Source organism: Salvelinus sp. IW2-2015, linkage group LG18, assembly GCF_002910315.2.
Source record: "Salvelinus sp. IW2-2015 linkage group LG18, ASM291031v2, whole genome shotgun sequence".
NCBI classification, from domain to species: domain Eukaryota; kingdom Metazoa; phylum Chordata; class Actinopteri; order Salmoniformes; family Salmonidae; genus Salvelinus; species Salvelinus sp. IW2-2015.
The window spans coordinates 55,426,270-55,449,022 of NC_036858.1; the positions used below are offsets into that span (position 1 = coordinate 55,426,270).

The 22,753-nt window shown below is 42.5% G+C and overlaps 3 protein-coding genes across 5 annotated transcripts in view; 1 reads left to right on the top strand and 2 right to left on the bottom strand.

The window, feature by feature from the left end:
- The first annotated feature begins 831 nt into the window (after positions 1-831).
- Positions 832-6,694, top strand: LOC111977885 (leucine-rich repeat-containing protein 59). Its single transcript, XM_024007651.2, has 8 exons — positions 832-1,034; positions 1,320-1,430; positions 1,703-1,762; positions 2,930-3,088; positions 4,135-4,239; positions 4,537-4,609; positions 5,509-5,703; positions 5,802-6,694. The coding sequence occupies exons 2-8, from the start codon at positions 1,332-1,334 to the stop codon at positions 6,143-6,145; spliced, it is 1,035 nt and encodes a 344-aa protein (XP_023863419.1). The 5' UTR covers positions 832-1,034; positions 1,320-1,331; the 3' UTR covers positions 6,146-6,694.
- A 104-nt stretch (positions 6,695-6,798) lies between these two features.
- nat9 (N-acetyltransferase 9) lies at positions 6,799-9,899 on the bottom strand. The gene is made up of 7 exons (XM_024007653.2): positions 9,834-9,899; positions 9,369-9,461; positions 8,909-9,018; positions 8,557-8,697; positions 8,337-8,396; positions 8,106-8,200; positions 6,799-7,809 (listed from the first exon to the last, which is right to left on the bottom strand). The coding sequence occupies exons 2-7, from the start codon at positions 9,443-9,445 to the stop codon at positions 7,648-7,650; spliced, it is 645 nt and encodes a 214-aa protein (XP_023863421.1). The 5' UTR covers positions 9,446-9,461; positions 9,834-9,899; the 3' UTR covers positions 6,799-7,647.
- A 4,002-nt stretch (positions 9,900-13,901) lies between these two features.
- eme1 (essential meiotic structure-specific endonuclease 1) overlaps positions 13,902-22,753 on the bottom strand; it is a 29,737-nt gene continuing 20,885 nt past the window's right edge. For 2 of the 3 annotated variants that reach the window (XM_024008335.2, XM_024008336.2), the window contains exons 5-9: positions 20,499-20,620; positions 20,029-20,173; positions 17,308-17,423; positions 16,979-17,168; positions 13,902-16,880 (exon numbers count right to left, since the gene is read on the bottom strand). In XM_024008335.2, coding sequence (XP_023864103.1) covers positions 16,704-16,880; positions 16,979-17,168; positions 17,308-17,423; positions 20,029-20,173; positions 20,499-20,620 — 750 coding nt within the window. In that variant the 3' untranslated portion in view covers positions 13,902-16,703. The remainder of the gene's footprint in view (positions 16,881-16,978; positions 17,169-17,307; positions 17,424-20,028; positions 20,174-20,498; positions 20,621-22,753) is intronic. The other variant, XM_024008337.2, reaches the window with a different exon arrangement.

The window sequence follows — 22,753 nt, forward strand, 5'->3', positions numbered from 1 at the left end:
TACTTATCCACATGACAACTAGCCAGCATGTCCACCTTCAAAAGAGCTATACACATATCTAGATCAGTGGAGGCTGCTGAGAGGAGGACGGTTCATAATAATGGATGAAATGGAATGGCAAATTGTATGTTTTTGATACAATTCCACWAATTCCCACTCCAGCCATTACCACAAGCCTGTCCTCCCCAATTAATAAGGTGCACCAACCTCCTGTGCTGTATATGCTTCAGTGTATGGTGTGTTTTAATTGATTCTTTGGAACCCAAGACTCCCTGGAAAACAGTGGCATTTGTTACTGAGTGGACTATCCTGGCTAAATAAATACAAATTAAGAAAATATCAAAGTGTACCTGCCTAGTGGTTAGAGCGTCAGGCTAGTAACCGAAAGGTTGCTGGATCGAATCCCCTAGCTGACAAGGTAAAAATCTGTCGTTCTGCCCCTGAGCAAGGCAGTTAACCCACTGTTRCCTGGAGGCCAAAGACGTGGATGTCGATTAAGGCAGCCCCCTGCACCTCTCTAATTCAGAGAGATTGGGTTAAATGCGGAAGACACATTTCAGTTGAAGGCATTCAGTTGTACAACGGACAAGGTATCTCCCTTTCAAGCACTATAGAAAGAGTACTTATGTTACCCAACTTTGTTCCTGGTTATAATAAACTGTGTGCTTTTCATGTCATTTTTCAACTAAATAATTGTATTGTAGACCATGCTGAACAACAATAAAAAAWAAAAAAACCTTCATGTGTGTGTTCGTGTGAGAGACTTGCCAGTTGCTCCTCCAAAGCTGTAGGTGGCGATAATGCTCTGAAATGTCGCGTCATTGCCCCACCGCCAACTGGACTGCGAGTTCAATGAATGACGTGGATTTTCATTGTAACAACTAACGCCACACAAATTATATTTGTCAGCGATTTAATCGCACTGTACGAATATTTTGCCAACTGTCTTTAAAGTAGAGATTCGTGTAGTATTTATTAGTAGGAATAGAAGGTCTGAGACGCTTGAAAACGGTTGTGATATCTCAGTGAAACATGTGAGTACTTTGACTAACGTTACCAAGAAAAGGTTACGTTGCTGTGTAGTCACTGTAGCGACCAACAAAAGAAAGTCAATTTGTAGCTAACTAACGTTAGTCAGTTTAGCTAAGAAGTGATTACAACGACAGTAAAATAATAACATTGCAACAACGTAGTTTACGTTAAATAGCATGTTGGCTAGGTGGGATACAACAGCTAGCAAACCATAATCACCATGTCAGTTAGCTATTCTATTAGCTATGAAAGTTTCTGTTTACAAAATCATGTGTATTCTCCCCCAGCCAAAACTCAGGATGAGTAAAAATAAGGTGTTGAATCTGAAGGACAAAATCGATGGCAACGAGATGGATCTGAGTCTCTGTAACCTCACTGAAGTTCCTGTTAAAGAACTAGTAGGCCCACAACGACACACACATTACCTTTATAAAGCCATATATTGTAGGCAACAGTGGAGGCTGGTGGAATGAGCTACAGGAGAACAGGCTCATTATAATGGCTGGAATATAACAAATGGAATGGAGTCAAACATGTGGTTTCCATGTGTTTGATAGCATTCCATTTATTCCATTCCATCCATTACAATGAGCCTGTCCTCCTTTAGCTCCTCCCACAAGGCGCAACTAGTATGGAATAGTCATGTTGTCATACACTTGTGTGTTTTCAGGCTGCCTTCCCTAAAGTCACAGTCCTGGACCTGTCCTGCAARAATATCACCTCCCTGCCTGTGAGTAACCTTGAGTTAACCTAGTCCCAAAGGTGGTGATTCTTTCCATTGTGTACAGCATAGCCACACACATTTACATATAAAAACAAATTTATGTGAGAAATGGCGGTGGAAACACCTTAATGCCCAAATATTGATATAATAACCATCATATAGAAGCAAACTTGAAGTCACGCGATGACATTTGTGTGGTCCTCCCAGTACGAAGCATGCAGTTTATTAGGCTTCAGATAAAATATGTAATGAGGAACTTCACAGGATGGTGAAAGTGCAKGGTGATGAGTTTGTTGCTCCTTTCCAATAKATATCAAGGGTCTTATTCTGGTGACATGATCGATCTATCTTTGGCAGCCATTTGACAAATAAAAATAATCTCTTTTATCTATTATAATCTCATTTTGTAGGCTAGCCTACCTGCACTGTATCTGCGAGCTGTGGGCTATGCACACTTTCCAAGACCAGAGTGGGCACATTTGCTATTTAACGCAACAGTCTTTGTGACAAAATTATCGGTAGAGTTGAAAATGCAATGGAAACACATTGAACTTTTTATTCGGTACATGAAATTGTAAGCAATTTAAAGTACCTATTATGTGCACTACGTCATCACACACTGCTTTTTATCCGCAACAAGTCAGTTTGGTGGTAACACACCACTGGTGGGAAAATGTGCATATTTACTTTATGCAGATTTTAGAATATTTGCATGAAAATCTGTCGCCAATTGGATGGAAACTGCAGTCTGATTTATTAGGCAAGAATGAACCCAGCTCCAAAGCCAAATGCTTGTCACCACAGCCTTCAGTTCGGTCAGTTGTGTTAGTGCTAGGCTGGAACTAAAGCCTGCTCACCCTGTTGCTCCCGCCTGAAGACAATTGGCTAATGTCACTGACTAATGTATAGTAGCCAACCCAGCTGGATGGTCAAGGAGTTGTACTATAATGAAGTAAAGGAGGAGAGATGTGTGGGTAGAGCAGGAGAGAAGACGCGTAGGGGGTAGCAGAAGTAGTGTACAGTACCTTGAGTTTCCTCTGAGTGTTGCACTTGTGCAGACATTCCACTGTCTCCTGTCAGTGGATCATAGGCGCCATGGTGGAACATTGCAATAGGAGTGGAGAGAGATGATTATTACAGACTGTACATAACAGTGTGTGTGTGTGTGTCCAGCTGGAGTTCTGCAGCCTGAGTCACTTGGTCAAGGTGGACCTTAGTAAGAACCTCATGACCGTTCTACCTGATGATCTGGGTCGCCTTGGCAACTTGCAACACCTGGACCTGTACAACAACAAGCTGACCATTCTGCCTGTCAGCTTCTCCCAGCTCAAGGTGGGTAACAAACACACACACAATAGGGCTGGGAATTGTCAGGGACCTCACGATACTAAACCGTATCTAATCACTGAACTTAGCATTTTTTAAAGGGGGAAGCATGTTTCACCATTGGCACCCATGTTACAGAAAGACACAGATAATGAAACATATCTGCCTGGGTGTAGTAGTTAGTTCCCATCATTACCAAGCTCTTCTAGAGTAATWGTTATAGCAGGGAAACTACAGCACAATATAAGGCCCATGTTCATTGATGCAATTCTGCTGGAAATAAGTTGGACTAAGAACTAGAGAGAATGTATTCAAAGCAATCACCAGTCCCAACTAAGTGGGCAAAATTTGTGTATGTGGAAATGCTGCTGACTTGGCAAAATTAGTTGGTGATGACTTACATTTCTCATGTAAATAAGAGGAAAAATAGACCTTTCCCAAACATCAGTGTACAGACAGCCCAGAGAACCTGCTTATGCAACCATTTGATTGTGTTAATGTCTCAAGCCAGAGGGACATAGTGTTCCTATGTTCCAGGAAGCAATACAAGCTTCAAATSATGCGCTGGTATGAAAAACATATTCACCCCGTGTCCCTAAAGTCCCTSTATTCTCCTGGCATTTTCAACACTATTATTCATTAACATCATCATTAGTATAGTAATCTGCTTAATTCTATAATATATAGTCATATTTACTGATACTTAATAACTTTTTGGCAGAAACATTAGTAAAGCCCTGGGAATAAACTTTGAATCCGCCCATCAACAGTAGGAAAGGCTAACTGTAATCAACCAATCCATAACGTTTTACAACAATCAGAAAGTTCTATTGTTTGTTCATTACAAACAGGTTTAAAAACAGTGAGTCATACATCCCTTTCATGTCCAAGACTATACAGTAAACTACAATAAGGATAAGCCAGCTATCTTTGAACTCTGTAAACTCCAACATGACCAGTGGCATATGGACAGAGGTTGAAGACAGACAACAATTCACACAATCGCAACAGGCTTATTTTTTTCCTGTGTGTGTGTGTGTGTGTGTGTATAGAACCTGAAGTGGCTGGATCTAAAGGACAACCCTCTGGAAATCAACCTGGCGAAGGCTGCAGGAGACTGTCTGGATGAGAAACAGTGTAAACAATGTGCTGCCAGGGTAAGACTGGGAGGGAGGCGGTGGGAAGGGAGGTAGAGGGAAGTAGAGGAGATTCCACAACTCTTGGAGGACAATGGAAGTTGATAATAAAGCTTATTCATTGTTAAAAGAAGCAGGGAGGTAGGGAGGAAAAGATGGACTGAGGGAGAGGGAGGGAATAAGAGGTAGGAAGGGAAGTAGAGATGAAGAAATATGAGAAATTAAGGGAGAATTGGGGAGGAAGGAAATGTTGTGACAGACTAGAGTTATTTGGTTCCAGCATGGTGCAATATCATTTAGACTACAATATGATTGTAGGTTCTCCAGCACATGAGGATCCTTCAGGACGAGGTGGACAAAGAGAGGGAGCGGCGCTTCCTAAAGGACAAAGGTGGGTACTACAATGCAGGTGCCAGTGGTCAGTCAACCTAGGTCTGTGTCCAAAATGACACCCAATTCCTTATGTAGTGCAGTACTTCTGACCAGAGCCCTATGTAGGGAATAGGCTGCCATTTCCTGCCCTAGTGGCTATGGGTTCGCTCGTGTTATTTCATAGTGTTTTAACATTGTTAGCACAGAGCAGCTGATATTACTGACTTTATAGCTTTCCATGCTTATAGTGTGGAATTTGAATACATTCGATAAACATTATTATTCCTCACTGGGTAATCATTGAACGAGACAAAAAACAGACAAAAAACGTTAACGGAAGCCGCGGGGCAGGAACACCTGCTCTTTCCATGACATGGACTGACCAGGTGAAAGCGATCTCTTATTGATATCACATGTTAAATCCACTTCAGTGTAGATGAAGGGGAAGAGACAGGTTAAAGAYGGATTTTTAAGCCTTGAGAGAATTGAGACATATATTGTGTGTGTGCCATTCAGAGGGTGAATGGGCAAGACAAAAMATTTAACTGCAACGCTGCTAGGTTTTTCATGCTCAATAGTTTCTCGTGTGTATCAAGAATGGTCCACCTCCCAAAGGACATCCAGTCAACTTGACACAAGCATTGGAGTCAACATGGGCCAGCATCCCTGTGGAACGCTTGACACCTCGTAGAGTCCATGCCCCGGTGAATTGAGYCTGTTCTGCGGGTAAAAGGGGGTGAAACTCAATATTAGGAAGGTGTTCCTAATGTTTTGTACACTCAGTACATTGAACATGATAGAAAGTGAACGTCAAAGCTTACGAATTTCAATCTCGTTACAGTTTGGGTTCGGGATATAAACTGAATGGCACATTTAACTGTTAATCTATTTTCTTTCGTCCATCCCTCATCGCATTAGAACTGGAGAAGAAGAAAGAGACGAAGCAGAGAGAGAGGGAGGCGAAAGAGAAGGAGGCGCGTAAACGAGACAAGGCAGAGGAGAAGGAGAGGAAGAGGAAGGAGTACAACGCTCACATGGCTGCCTTGGCCATCCAGGAACAGAAGAATAAGAGAAAAGAGGAGAAGAAAAAGAGGAATGGACAGATGGCAGCAGGTATGCAATGGGRGTGTTCCAGGTTGTCCTTAATGCAGTCGTGCAGCTCACATGTTGACTACACAGCGCACGTCACTTACTCCCATCTCTCTCTCCAGATAAGAAAGCAGCAGCTGAATCCGCCCCCAAAGCCCAAAGACGCTCTCTTATTGGCCTGCTGTTCAAGCTCCTCCTGCTGGGATTGGCTGGCGTCGTGGGGGTGTGTCAACTGACGGGGCTAAAGGAGGAGGCAGTCTGTGTGCCAATCAACATTGCTGTGGATGACGGCCTCTCCTGGGTCCGGGAACAGGAAGTAGATGTGAGAGTCAGAGAGCTGGTGGAGGAAGTGGATATCAGAGCCAGAGAGCTGCTGCAGAAACTGTCTTCTCTGGTGCCACAACTCATGGAGCCGCTCGGAGTCGTACCCACGGCAACGGAACCCATGGAAACGGTAGAAAACTGAGGATGGACTGACGAGAATGAAAAATGGACGATCAGCTTAAATTCCTATGGAATTGTCCTGTCGTCGCTCCTGGTATGCGCTCTGTTTTTAACCAGTGGCTGGCTGCGTCAAAGTTCACTTACACCCTAGTTCCCTACAGTATGTGACTCTAGTCCAAAATAGTTCACTATTAAAAAGGAATAGGGTGTGATTGGAGACTTGCCCTGTGACACATGCACACTCCCAAGTCAACTCCCAGCCACTGTAGATCTGAAAGATCTGGATAGGTGTACTGGCATTCAATATGATGGAAATTCACTTGCCTAATAGAGGGCAAGCTGAAGCAACTATATACTGCTTATACCTGTCCTATTCCTTTCAAGTCTACACTGGTGCACAGGYCGTAAAAGGTAGGGGTTGATTTGGGATTGGGCAATAGTGACAGGCCCCGCCTGTGCTGCATTAATCTGTGCATCTTAGATCTGGGGTAAGTTGGCTACACTCGGTTTTGTAATGCATCATCTCTGCTCAAGGACGGTCAACATTAATAAATGGCTATAAGCTTGAGAATTGTCTTTGTTTAGAGACGTGTACATGACAATGGAGCATCATGGCATGCCTCAGTTGATTGAATCAATGGAAAACCCATAAATATAATTGGGGGGAAAAACCTCTTACCACTTTGGCAATTTTAATATCTACATAGTACATTTGTAGAGTTACAAAACACTGACAAACAACCTTGGATGGCAAATATACGTTTCTGTAAAAATAAAAGACGTAAGACACTTGACACGATTGGAATAGGTAGACGACTACTGACTACAAGCTCTACAATACATTATCATCCAAGCACAATACAAYTAACTTTGTCCCATTATATGGGTGAAAACTGTACTTCTATGAACAGTGTTTCTGACAGGGCGTATCACCATCAGAAAATCTACTGTGCTGTGTGGAGTCTAGATAGCAAGCGTGAATAGAGTTCAGGGAATCCTTTGTAGACCCACTGAGTAGCCATTAACTATTATTATGGTTATTAGATTTGAGGCCTGGAGTTTTCCCCGGCCATGTATAAACAACACAGAGTTCCGTTCAACGGTAGCCTATAGCAGCCACAGGCCATGGGGTCCTTCGCCCAATTAAACTCTCCATTCCAGGTATTCGACTGTACCCAGAATGCCTTTGTCTGACAGGAGGAAGTTGCCCCTAAGCGCTGATCTAGAGTCAGTCTTACATTCCCTCCCTAATGGTTAAGATTYGGGGAGGGGGTGCTGATCCTAGATCTGTGCCTAAGTGCATCTTCTACCAAAGCCAAATTCTGTTTCTTCTCCTCGAAGTGTGCACCTGTACACTGCCCCTTCCCCCTATGGATTTAAAAGGAATGGACAGAGGTAGAAAATGTGTTAAAGTCCCTCTAGTCTAACCCATGATTACACCCATCCAATGCTTTCTAAATGGGGGGAGTGAATGAACGCACACTTCGTGAAGGAGGAGGGTAGCGAATCTMTAGCAGCAGTGGTTCACAGGGTGGCGTGTGACGACGTCACTTCCTGCCGGCTGTCCCGGTCCTTCCTGTACTCTCTCTCCTGCATGAAGGCCATGTCCCCCAGCAGCCGGGTCCGCACCGCCTGGTCCACCGTCATGCCCAGGGTGACCTCCCGGAACACCTCGCTCACTGACAGCTGCAGGGGGCAGAAGTCAAGGGCTAGGGGTTAGGGTGAATATACAGCTACAAGAGTATCATACTTTGGAAAAGACCTAGAGAAATGAGGTACTCTGACTGCATATACAATAAATACACTTGAACAATTTCAGTGTTTTCAACGTGGCCTTTGAGTTGGGGAAACTGAACTGATATACAGAGCTATAATAATCCTTCTTTAAATAACTAAAGTAAGGATYACCAACATATTGCAGTCGTTTATAAAGTTTTCCCCTGGTAGGGGATGTGATTAACACCACATAAAACCCTGCTTACCTCGTGGAAGTGGAACCTTTTGAACATGGCAATGCTGACTTTGTTGTCCAGACCGATCTTCGCCTCAAACTTCCGGATCCCAAGTTTGGTCACCCCTGACAATGGAARACAGCACAGCTGTTACTATGGCAGCACAATCACAATGTTCCAAAACCCTGATTCTAAATTKTAAACATTTTAAAATCTCAATATTAATCTAAATTTCTGTCAGTGAAATATCTCTGTACGTACCGTAGCAGATCATCATCCGTGTGACCTCTTTTCCCAGGCCTTTTCCTCTGTAACTGGGCTCTACACAGGACATGCAAAAGCTGTGTGACTGATAGAAAACCAGGAGTATGTGACCAATTACATTAATTGACAAACTGAGTGCCAACAAGGAACGAGTGAAATTGTGCACCCTTGTTGTAGCATGTTTATTACACATTTATTATAGGTGTGTGTGTGTGACCTGCGATCATGATCTCCAGCTCAGCGAGGGAGGAGTCACTGGGGTCCGTCAGGAAGATGTTGACATCTCCCACCATGCACTGCTCTTCCTGTACGGCAGGGTCCGCCCACCGRTGTTTATCCAGGATGATGAAGGTGCACTCTGAAAAACAGAGTTTGGGAATCAAAACAAGAAACTAAAAAAGTGTATTTTAAAATCCCCTTTACTGGGTCAAGACCCTACATACATGAAACATTCATGAGAGAGAGAGCAAGACGGAGTGACTACAATAAGGGCGTTAAAGTGTAGAGACCATCCTAAAGAGCGCCTTAAAATACCACAGCTTGTGTGTGTGTGTATGACGAAGGCTCACTGTCATCATCCTCCCTCCAGCTCCTCTGCATGTCATACTCCTGCTCCAGAGTCAGCGGCTCAGATGCAGTCAGCTGCTGCAGCTCAGGACAGCCCATCCACTGGTGGTACCTGTCATGGAGAGGTAGATATATAGATACATGCACAGGTCACGGGTGCAGAAAGGGACAGGTAGATACAGATAGGAGATCAGGAGAGCTGATCCACGGGTAGTAGCTGCAACCACACAGACGGGAGAACAGGTAGATAAAAGGTAAATGGTGAAAAACGATGCAGGTAAATAATGTATAAGTTCAAGCCTATACAATATACTACTGCTAATTATTACATTCTGCAACAACAGAACGTAATCTTTGTATAGGATGCACCAAAACAAACAATATGTGATTTCACGACTAGAATAAGCAATTACAGCGGGACAATCAATGACAGTGAATTGATAAAATTCGTTTTTTTCCTACCTGGGWACATGATCTGCGTTGTAAGGCACCAGTACGACGCTTTTCCCCTCCAGTAAGGTATCTTCGTTTATTCTCATGATGAGTGTTACCTGACTGACACGACAGGCGACACAAACATAAGCTAACGTTAGTTATCTAGCTAACTATCCATATGTTTGTCTGCTATGGATAATTGTATGTTATTTGCTGACAAAGCATTTATTTMGATTTTCTGTCGTTGGAACAGCTCGCTAGAGACAACTTCACAAGCTAGCTATTCATTCATGTCAGCAAAACTAGGCAGCTAGCTATTTACTAGCTAACTAGACCTAATCTCATTGGCATTTGTTAGATATGCAGGTGATGAGATCTTTCATTAGAGACTTTCCATAACGAAATCTGTGCCATGTTGTCATGTTTTAGTAGCTAACGTTACAGTTGTCAGTTTTCCTAGCTAGCTAGCTAACTAACTAACTGGCTACTTACCTCTGAAAAAATAGCTACTTCCTTATTCTTCTTCTATGATATCATGGCGGTTCGCAAACATACGTTAAAGGTGCATGCCGCCACCTACTGTTCTGGAGTGTGCGATCAATCATGGCTGCAGTCAAAACTCTAGGGCTGCATTCCAAACACTTAAAAGACACACCCTATACCCTCAGCCCTCAAATTAAGTGGACACTTCTGATGACCTTTCATGACGTCTGACGACTATACACTTGCAGGGCAAGGTACGAGGGAGWAAGGAATTAATTTTAAATGGACCGCCCTTGCTCGGAAATTCATCACTCGTTCATCCCGCGATTATTGTGTTTTCAGCGACCGGTAGCTTGTGTGTGCTTTATATTCGCTGCAGTCAATTATGATTGCATGTCTACTAATATTAACTATATCATTATTAATATACGCCTACTGTATGATAGTAGCTTACGTTGCAAACTTCACTTGCTTGGCTAATCATTTGGGCCGATGACAAATATGGCCACGGAGATTCACCCAAGGGCTGAGGGTTTAGGGCCGTCGACTTTTGAGTTTGAAATGCAGCCTAAGGTTGTGTTTCAAAGTCATAAAAGACACACCCTCGTCCACTTACCCTCACCTTATGCCCTTTGGGGAATCCCCGCGGGCCATATTTGGAGGCAAATGTTTGAGGTTTTTAATATGATAACTGATGATCAATGGGCACCACCGTTGTCGGTAAATCGACCCTGCTTACTAGAAGTTTAGATAGCTGACCACTAGACTAACACGCAATGTAAAAAAAWYTTTTTGCTGACATGGGCTAGTTGAGTGACAGTCGATTCACAATCACATTTCAAAATTACACATTGTGTATTCTATTACTCTAACTCTCAACAGTAAGTTGAGACCCCGACTGAGTAACTAAAAAATWAATAAATTGCTCCCAGGCCTACATAAGGGCGCCCTGCAGCCGCAAATGTWTTACAAATAATAAACAGAAATACCTTATTTATGTAAGTAAATATCCTTTGCTGTGAGACTCGAAATTGAGCTCAGGTGCATGCTGTTTCCATTGATCATCCTTGAAGTCCACCTGTGGTAAATTATATTGATTGGACTTGATTTGGAAAGGCACACACCTGTCAACTGTCCTGCTAAACCAAGCCATGAAGTTGAAGGAATTGTCCGTAGAGCTCCGAGACAGGATTGTGTCGAGGCACAGATCTGGGGAAGGTTACCAAAAAATGTCTGCAGCATTGAAGGTCCCCAAGAACACAGCGGCCTCCATCATTCTTAAATGGAAGAAGTTTGGAACCACCAAGATTCTTCCCAGAGCTGGCCGCCCGGCCACACTGAGCAATCGGAGTAGAAGGGCCTTGGTCAGGGCGGTGACCAAGAACCCGATGGTCAGTCTGACAGAGCTCCAGAGTTCCTCTGTGGATATGGGAGAACCTTCCAGAAGGACAACCATCTTTGCAGCACTCCACCAATCAGGCCTTTACACTAGAGTGGCCAGATGGAAGCAGAGAATTAGGCCTACAGGCGAACCCTTTTTCTCTCATTTGGATTTGTTTACACTTCAAGGATATCCATACACAATGCGTCTTCAACTACCTRTGGAGGTGGTCAGGAAGATCTAATCACAATCAGATCACAATATGTCTTTTGATTGTCTACACCTGTCGAGAAATGTGGACACAATCAGAATGTGGCCACCATCAGGACAATGGACGCATGTTAGAACCAGGTATAAATGTGGCCAGGTAGTATGCAATCAAATATTTATTTAAAAAAAATATATATATTTTTCTTTCACTTTAGAAATGTGAAGTAGGTAGTCTAATTTAATAACTGTTTGGGTCGCTCTCCACCCTCTTCATTGGCATTCAAGGTACTAGAAGCTGATTGGCTTAAATCGTAAATATGCTAAACATATTAGCATATGTGGATTCAACAATTGATTAAAAAAAAAGTAATTATCGATATAAACAAATCAAATTTTTATATCAAACAGTTTGATATAAATCCAATTATTGATATCAATAATTACATTTTATATATAAAATTACAAATCTTGGTAAATTTGAATTGTCAAAATCAAAAATGGGTTTCTCCATTGAATCCTGATTTAAAAAAAAAATATGTATATCAACAATTCTTTTTATATATTTATTTTAATCTCTATCTGAGCTGAGACAACAACTGGAGGTTGTCTGCAAGGAAAAACTGGAGAAGATATCTAAAACGGGTGTGTAGAGAAAAGAAAAGATTGGGTTAAGTTGCCCATGACACGGTCACTGATCACTTAAACCTCTACGGTGGGACAGTTGAGCTAACGTAGGCTAATGTGATTAGCATGAGGTTGTAAGTAACAKTATTTCCCAGGACATAGACATATATCTAATATGGGCAGAAAGATGAACAAGAATTGYAGCTAACTGCACTGTCCAATTTACAGTAGCTATTACAGTGAAATAATACCATGCTATTGTTTGAGGAGAGTGCACAATTATGAACTTGAAAATGTATTAATAAACCAATTAGGCACATTTGGGCAGTCTTGATKCAACATTTTTGAACAGATATACAATGGTTCATTGGATCAGTCTAAAACTTTGCACATACACTGCTGCAATCTGGTGGCCAAAATATAAATTGTGCCTGGGCTGGAATAATACATTATGGCCTTTATCTTGCATATCAAAGATTATTGTAAAAAAACAAAATGCATGTTTTTTCCTTTGTATTATCTTTTACCAGATTTAATGTGTTATTCACCTACATTAATTTCACATTTCCACAAACTTCAAAGTGTTTCCTTTCAAATGGTATCAAGAATATGTATATCCTTGCTTCAGGTACTGAGCTACAGACAGTTAGATTTGGGTATGTAATTTTAGGTTAAAAATTAACCTAAATTAAAAATTAATTAAGGTCAGTTTAGCCTAGGGCTCGTTCAGGACGCAATGTTTTGGAACGTTCAGAAGAAATATGCTTTGTAGAACTAACATGCCTCTCTGACATGTAAAAATAAGATATCAGGTAAGCTCTATTCTTGGAATTTCTATCTGCAGCGTTCACCGTTTGGCTACTGATTGTGGCTCTCGTGTTGACACTAGTGTGTGATGACTTGTCTTTATGTCCACAGAGGAAGTCCATAGTCTACTGAGTAAATGTGAGTATTTTCTTGTTTGATAAAGATGGTTCGATTGTAGCCAATGACATGTCTTGGGAGCTAGTTTAGCAAAATCAGCGAGGTTGCCTTCCTGAGACCTGAAGTACTATRGCCCCTGACCAATAAATACTTTGGTGGTAAGCTACAGGGTCCTGATGCTAGCAATACTAGTTAAGAGGTCAGTACTGAAAGATCATTCTGATTTTGTGTGTGGTAAATATACAAATGTAAAAGGCACTCGCACATCTGGGCTATCTGTTTTGCAGGTGCATGGTAACCGTTGGATAAGATGAGAAAAAAGGAACCCGCAAACTGCACTTTACGTATCGGCCTCACGGCTTTTGTGAGTTTTTTGAATTGGCACCCTTTATGTAGACCTAGCCCCACCCACATCCGTTCCACGCATTGAATGGGTTGGCGAAGGAAAAACAAATAAGTGCTACCAAATATAACAATATGCATTTCATAAATGTTAGAKTAAAGTGTGTCCATAAAACATATTAGTAAAATCACAATGAGGACATCGACCTACCAAGCAAGTTTTCATAAATCAATGGGTACAGCTTAAGAAAAACAGAGTAATCTGAAATAGGGGCATAATTCATGTTCAAATTTACAACATAACATACTTAGGCATTTCATCATTAAGACCTTTAGGAAATAATGTCTGGAGTGTGAAAATCCCAAAACATTTATTTTACTCAGAGTATTACATATCACCTCCCTTGTCTGATATCTTAACTTTACGCCACAAAAATCTGTGTGGTAAATATACATTGCTTTGTATAACAGTATCTGCTGAAGACCAGAAGCTCCATAAACAACCTGTTAAGGTGGTACATTACTCCCTTTTTACTCTTCTTTCGCTCTCTCCTACAAAATGAAATCTCCTGAAAAGACAAGCCCAGGATCCCCCAAAAGTTTCTAAAATGTAATTTAATATACACACACACACTTATGGATGCAAGTATACACACATGCAGACATGCACACACCCAAGCTCATAGCTTTCAATGTTAATTAAATTATTTCTAATTTCTAGGGCAGCTGAAAGAGAACGTGATCATTGAAAGGCTTTTTTGTCTCTCCCGTCAGATGCCTGTGAGCTCACATTGGATCCAAACACAATACATTATGATCGGTCTATCTGAGGGGAACAAGGTGGCATGGGGGGGAAAGAGCGGAACACATCCATGGTATGGTCACAGGTTTACCCACAAGAGGCAGGTGCTGTGTGAGCCGATGTTACTGGGAGGCAGAGTGGAGTGAGGGAAGATGTACCGTGGCAGTGACATATACGTTTGCAGACAACAGTAGTAGGCCTGATTACCAACAGTGACGAGACAGCCTACAGGGAGGTGGTGAGGGCCCTAGCGGAGTGGTGCCAAGAAAATAACCTCTCCCTGAATGTCAACAAAATTAAGGAGCRGATTGTGGACTTCAGGAAACAGCAGAGGGAGCACGCCCCTATCCACATCGATGGGACCGCAGTGGAGAAGGTGGAAAGCTTCAAGTTCCTTGGTGTACATATCACTGACAATCTGAAATGGTCCACCACACACAGTGTGGTGAAGAAGGCGCAACAGCGCCTCTTCAACCTCAGGAGGCTGAAGAAATTCGGCTTGGCCCCCAAGAACCTCAAACTTTTACASATGCACAATTGAGAGCATCCTGTCGGGCTATATCACCGCCTGGTACGGCAACTGCACCGCCCACAACCGCAGGGCTCTCCAGAGGGTAGTGCGGTCTGCCCAACGCATCACCGGGGGCACACTGCCTGCCCTCCAGGACACCTACAGCACCTGATGTAACAGGAAGGCCGAAAAGATCATCAAGGACATCAACCACCCAAGCAACGGCCTGGTCACCCCTCTATCATCCAGAAGACGTGGTCAGTACAGGTTTATCAAAGCAGGGACCGACAGACTGAAACAGCTTATATCTCAAGGRCATCTCGAGCCGGCTAACACCCAGCACCTTAGAGCCTGCTGCACTATAGACATGGAATCACTGGTCACTTTAATAATGGAACACTAGTCACTTTAATAATGTTTACATACTGCTTTACTCATCTCATATGTATGTAGTGTATTATATTCTACTGTATTTTAGTCAATGCCACACCGACATTGCTCATCCTAATATTTATATATTTCTTAATTCCATTCTTTTACTTTTAGATTAGTGTATTGTTAGATACTACTGCTCTGTTGAAGCTAGGAATACAAGCATTTTGCTACACCCGCAATAACATCTGCTAAATATGTGTATGTGACCAATAAAATTTGATTTGGTTTGATATAAAGGAATCAGCCAGTGGGGATGGAATAATTAAGCTGTGCTTGGAAACAATGACAAATCCTGGTCTCTGACTAGTAGTTAGTGTCAGGCACAACAGTGTCAGGCACAACAAGTATGCGCACATCTCAGAACTCTACCCCAGCTCCAACAGAGTAAGAGTATCTGGACTGGACAGCTGGCATTTTGTCTTTCTACAGTGTCTTCTCTGGCACACTGACCCATCTGTACACATTCGAGCCCCTCTAACCAACATTTGCGGTTGATTCAGTGACTTTGCGCCAGGTAGCCAATACTGCACAATTTAATACGGCACTTCCCCCCAATCCCCCAGTTCCCTGATACATGTGTAAATATGGTATTTTAAATCGTGCCTTCCTGTATTAAACTCATGCTACACAGTGTATTCTATTCTACGGAGCCATTTACTTTATGTTTGTATCCTTATCTTTTATTATTCTTATAGTTTTTGCATTGTCAAGAAGGAACCTGCAAGTAAGAATTTAATTGGAGAGTATATACACCATGTGTATCCTGTACATACTTGAAACTAGAGTAGCCTCCTGTGTCCTGGAGGAACACCTGACCTGAGTATTCAGAATCACAATCTTCTGTGAATTGTGGCAACTGCAAGATGAGATATTTTCAACTCTATTCAAKCAGATAAATACTCACATAACTTTCCACACTGGAGTCACTAATAAACTATGTACTGTTAATTAATATTTATGCAAGTACAAGACAAGGAACATTTTATCTTTTCCCCTGTTCATTATTGTKATTTGGAAATAAACCACAAAAAAACTTTTTTAGAAACTCTGGTTGGATTTAGAGTTATTGTGGTGCTCTTGTCTAAACTTGTGAATGTACCTAATCCAAAGATAGGGAAAAGTTTAGAAACAGCAAAAAAAGAGCATTTGAGACAACTCACTAGTCTTATTTAACATACAGGTTTCTCTAACCCACCTGTGTGCTATGTAATGTAGGTGGTGTCTATTGACTATCTATTTTGGTCAAAATCCCATGATTGTATTAGACGCTTTAATAAAATAAAATGTATGTATATTACAAACCAAGGTGGATGTCATAAAACAAGACACTATCCAAATCAACATTGAAATCCAAATGTCACTGTGCTCCCATAGTTCACGGAGTGTATTTCAAACCTGTTCCTGAGGACCCACATATGTGTTCCAGCCCCGAACTAACATGTCTGACTCAATGGATCAGCCAATCACAAAGTCCTTGATTAGTTGAATGAAGTGTGTTAGTGCTGAGCTGGAGCAAAAGCCTACACATCATATAGGTCCCCAGAGGCAGGGCTGAAGACCAGTGATGAAGAACACAGATTTAAAACATCAGTCTAACTCCACTCTTCCACTACTGAGGTCACTGGTCAGATGCATGACATCATAAAAGGGTCAAAGCGTGGAGTCCAGGGTCTGCTGGGGGTCTGATGATGTCATCACCAGGCAGAGACGTTTGGAGAGCTCAGGACCAACCCGGCGAGTTGTGGAAGTCACGCCCTCCCCTCTGCGAATCAGGAGGTCCAATAGCAGTGACAGTTTCTCACGCTCTGACTTGCACCGACTGTACGCCTGCCAACGACATCACAATGCGGAGAGCAATTGTGAGATTCAGTGTGGGGAAAACAAAACATGCTGTATGTGTGCGTACGTATTGTGTYTGGTTTTACCTGGTTGAGTAGCTGTGGAGAGGGGTAGGCAGCGAGGATGGCAGAGGCCATATCTTGGCTGACTCTGTTCAGCTGCTGGATCTGTCTCTTCCAGACCTGCAGCAGTCCTTTCCCAGCCCTGTCCACTTTCTGGCCTCCAGCCCACTCACTCTCCAGGTAGAACGAGAAGCCTGTCTTCTCCCTCTCTCGTCTGGAGACAGACACACAATATATGAGATGTTACTCCCTTACAACTCTGCACAGCTGTATATTGTAATGACTTACTGATTAAGTGGTTCTATATTGAAATTACACAGTTGACCATTTATCTGTCACAGCAGCTCACTCACTTGAATGGGGCCTCAGCTACTGCTTTGGTTGCCATGGCGATGTGGTCAGAGAACTCCTTCCAGGTGGACAGGAAATGCACCTGAACCCCCGTGTGTAGCTGCAGGTGTACCACGGCCTGATGGGATGGATGTTGGAGGACCAAGAGAGACTGTTACAGAGGTACTTTGGAAAACTGTCACACAAGTGTCCTACATGACATGAAGCATGTAGGCTTACCTTTACTCCATACAAGTGGACATGGGTGTGCAGGGGAGTCATACACTCCAAAAATCTGAGGGGGCCCAAAGTACGTGAGGATGGCTGGGGGGTGGTCTGTAGGAGTGCTAGGCCTCCCGACCGTAAGTTTGAGAATTTAGCATTTTTCAAACACCTGAAAACAGCTTTTTCCTGCTATCTAGACCCATAATGTATGTAAACAAATGTCTATTTTTCTACATATCTAAGCATACCTCGAGCTGTCTGTATCCTCCTGAGGGTGGTTCTTTTTTTAAAGAAACTAAATATGCTTCTCTGCATCTCTACTAAAATCTGGGAAAAATTTAAAGTGGCGAACCGTGACTATTGGACTTAGGCCTTCAGTTGAGATTTTTTTCTCTCCAATACTTCCTATCCAAAATCATGAAAACAACCGATACAGAGCATCACTTAATGCGCCCGACATAATATTATGTAGTCGGACCATTCTAGTGCAGACTCTAGCACAGGAGAATAAATGCTTTTTGATGACAAAATCAAAACGGGCCTGAGCTGTGCTTCAGGCTGCAGCTCACACAGAGACAGCACAGGGACACAATAGCAGCGGTGTGTGTAAATCATGGGGGAACCAAGCCAGGGGAAAAAAGCCATATTACAACTTATGTTGTGATAATTGCGTTGTTAAGGCTACTCTATACCCATTAGAATTGCATTCATATGCCACTGTGATATACACAGTGTACAAAACATTTGGAAAAACTTCCTAATACTTTGTTGCACCCCTTTTGCCCTCAGAACAGCATTAGGGCATGGACTCTACAATGTATAGAAAGCGTTCCACAGGGATGCTGGCCCATGTTCACTCCAATGCTTCCCACAGTTATGTCAAGTTGGCTGGATGTCCTTTGGGAGGTGGACCATTCTTGATACACACAGGAAATTTTTGCGCATGAAAAGTCAAACAGCGGCGCAGTTCGTCACACTCAAACCAGTGTGCCTGGCACCTACTACCATACCCCATTCAAAGGCACTTAAAATATTTTGTCTTGCCCATTCATGCTCTGAATGGCACACACACAATCCATGTCTCAATTGTCTCAAGGCTTAAAAATCCTTATTTAACCTGTCTCCTCCCCTTCATCTACACCAGGGATGGGCAACTGGCGGCCCGTGGGCCACCCCCCTTTTGAAGGCCCTCGGATCAATCCTCCCCTCCTCCCTGAACGCAACATGTAAAGTGTTGGTCCAATGTTTCATGAGCTGAAATAAAAGATCCCAGAAATTTTCCATACTCACAAAAAGCTTCTCTCTAAAATGTTGTGCACAAATTTGTTTACATCCCTGTTAGTGAGCATTTCTCCTTTGCCAAAATAACCCATCCACTTGACAGGTGTGGCATATCAAGAAGGTGATTAAACAGCATGCTCATTACACAYGTGCACCTTGTGCTGGGGGCAATAAAAGGCCACAAAAATGCAGTTGTCACAACACAATGCCACAGATGTTTCAAGTTTAGAGTGAGCATGCAATTGGCACCAATTGCTACACTGTCCTTCTCATAACACATATCAAAGCTACAAGCTAAGGTTAAATCTACACRTGGTTTCCTCTATCGTAATCACTCCTCTTTCACCCCAGCTGCCAAACTAACCCTGATTCAGATGACCATCCTACCCATGCTAGATCACGGAGATGTAATTTATAGATCGGCAGGTAAGGGTGCTCTCGAGCGGCTTGATGTTCTTTACTATTCGGCCATCAGATTTGCCACAATGCACCTTATAGAACACATCCCTGCGCTCTATACTCCTCTGTAAACTGGTCATCTCTGTAAACCTGAAGCAAGACCCTCTGGTTGATGCTTATTTATAAAACCCTCTTAGGCATCACTCCCCCCTATTTGAGATACCTACTGCAACTCTCATCCTCCACATACAACACCCGTTCTGCCAGTCACATTCTGCCAGTCACAAACTGGACAGTTTTATCTACATTCAAAGACTCAATCATGGACACTATTACTGACAAATGTAGGGCTGCTTCACGTGATGTATTGTTGTCTCTACCTTTTTGCCCTTTGTGCTGTTGTCTGTGCCTAACAATGTTTGTACCATGTTTGTGCTGCTGCCATGTTGTGTCACTACCATGTTGTTGTCATGTTGTGTTGCTACTATGCTGTGTTGCTGCCATTCTATCTTAGGTATCTCTTTATGTAGTGGTGTGATGTCTCTCTTGTTGTGATGTGTGTTTTGTCCTACTTTTTTATTTTTAATCCCAGCCCCATCCCTGCAGGAGGCTTTTTGCCTCCTGGTAGGCCTTCATTGTATATAAGAATTTGTTCTTAATTGACTTGCCTAATTAAATAAAGGTTAAATAAAAAATAAGTAAGTAACCTTGTCCGAGACAGATCGGCCCATAGTTGAGTTGGTTTCAAAGACTAAAAACTTGCTCATATAGTATTTGCAAAGACAATTCCACACACTATATTATCAAATGATTACCAGCTGCTAATGATGACAACCCACCTCCTCTACCTCAACTCGAGACACCTTGGGCAGTGCATCACCTTCATCTTTCTTCCTCCTCTTTTTCACCGCCCCCTTTCCTGCTGCTTGCTCATCCCCCAGAACCGCATCCCGGAACTTCTTCTGATTCTGGGATTTCTGGGATCTGTAGGCAAAACAATGTTTTTTGGGGCAAAATGGAGGACTTTTATGGGACACAGCTTGACGAAGTTTGATGTTTCTACAAGAAACACTTTTCCTTCCTCCAAGTCACACTTATTTGAAATGCTAACATTTTATAATAACTTCTAGCAATAAACCATTTAATTATGAATGCTTACTTTTTTWAAATAAATGATCAAAAATGCTTTATAAAACTATAAATACCCCCAAGGGGACAGTTGCATAGTACCTTGTCCCTACATAATGCACTTTGTAGGCAATATGGTGCCATTTGGGACACAGACCACATCCCTCTCCAGCCCCCTCACCTGAAGTATTTCTCCAGGTCTATGACCACCAGACTGGGGGTCCTGCCAGGGTTGRGAGCCTGCAGACCCAGGGTCCAGGAGGTCAAAGAGGCGCTACAGTCTGCACCTCCACCCCTCTGTTKCTGGGTAACATACAGACAGGGAGGAGGGAGGGAGGTCAGAATCTGGTCACAGTGTATTGCCTAATAGTTGTAAAAGTGTCCTGGATTGATGCAATTATTATCAGCACAAGTGTTGAGACGGCAACGGTTGTTTTGTGTATTTTTTTACGCATTTTTAGCATTAAATACTGTACATCATCAATGTGTGACTATGCCTTCTTGGTTGTTGTTATTGTTGCTCGACAACAAAGTATTTTTAAGCAATAAGGCCAGAGGGGGTGTGGATTCTGGCCAAAATACCACGGCTAAGGGCTGTTCTTAAGCACAACGCAACGTGGAGTGCCTGGATACAGCCCTTCCCTGAGGTGCCTTATTGCTATTATTAACTGGTTACCAATGTAATTAGAGCAGTAAAAATAAATGTTCTCATACCAGTGGTATACGGGTCTGATATCACAGCTTTCAGACAAAATCAGCATTTAGMGCTCAAACCACCCAGTTTATAAATCAGCAATATGCTACAACAAAACATGCCAATATGCTCTTCTGGGTCATTGTCAATGGTGAGCCCATGTCAGCATTTTAGGATGTTGTGTTGTAGCCTCTGTAAGCTTTTCACTCATCATTATTCATGATACATTCATGTTTTTCCATAAATCGTGGCATTATCAGGATTAATTTAGAACTGTTCAGAAACATGTTCTTCTCTTACTTGAATAGAAAATGGCACAAGACATTATTCACCATTCAATTCTGGTCGTGCAAAACATAACCCACAACAAGAAAAAGCTGCAAATGCATCCAAGGAGTTTGTAGAATTACAAGCTTGATGTCGTCATTGCATGCAAGGAATACAGGACAAAATAGTCAATTTTTGACTACTTTCATACACTTCATTTAGCTCATTAATCTAGAGGTTCACATACTTTTTCCCACAAAGAAAGTGAATGTTGGATCAATTTGCTCAATAAAGAAATTAAAAAGTATAATTGGTTTTGTGCCATTTTTTAAAATCAGATACACTTCATCTATACTCAACAAAAAAATTTAAGCAACATAAAAAGTGTTGGTCACATATTTCATGAGCTGAAATAAAAGATCCCAGAACTTACCATTTGCATAAAAAGCTTTATTTCTCTCAAATTTTTGGCACCAACTGGTTTAAATCCCTGTTAGTGAGCATTTATCCTAAATCAAGATAATCCATCCACCTGACAGTTGTGGCATATCAAGACGGTGATTAAATGGCATGATCATTACACAGGTGCACCTTGTGCTGGGGAKAATAKAAGGCCACACTAAAAATGTCTCAAGTTGAGGGAGTGTTCAATGTCATACTGACTGCAGGAATGTTCACCAAAGCTGTTGCCAGAGAATTTAATGTTAATTTCTCTACCATAAGCCTRCTCTCCAACATTGTTTTAGAGAATTTGGCAGTATGTCCAACAGGCCTCAAATGCAGACCATGTGTAACCACACCAGCCCAGGACCTCCACATCCGGCTTCTTCACCAGTGGGATCGTCTGAGACCAGCCATCCGGACAGCTGATGAAACTGTGGGTTTGCACAACCGAATAATTTCTGCACAAACTGTCAGAAACGGTGCCAGGGAAGCTCAGCTGCGTGCTCGTCGTCCTCACCAGGGTCTTGACCTGACTGCAGTTCGGCGTCGTAACCAACTTTAGTGGGCAAATCCCGGTTTCAACTGTACCGGGAAGATGGCAGACAGTGTGTATGGCGTTGTATGGTTGAGCAGTTTGCTGATGTCAACATTGTGAACAGAGTGTCCCATGTTGGAGGTGGGGTTATGATTTGGGCAGGCATATGCTACAGACAACGAACACAATTGCATTTAATCAATGGCAATTTATATGCAGAGATACCGTGACGAGATCCTGAGGCCCATTGTTGTGCCAATTATCCGCCGCCATCACCTCATGTTTCAGTATGATAATGCACGMCAGTATGTCACAAGGATCCGTACACAATTCCTGGAAACTGAAAATGTCCCAGTTCTTCCATGGCCTGCATTCTCACCAGACATATCACCCATTGAGCATGTTTGGATGCTCTGGATCTGTGGACAACAGCATGTTCCAGTTCCCGCCAATATCCAGCAACTTCGCACAGCCATTTAAGCGGAGTGGGACAACA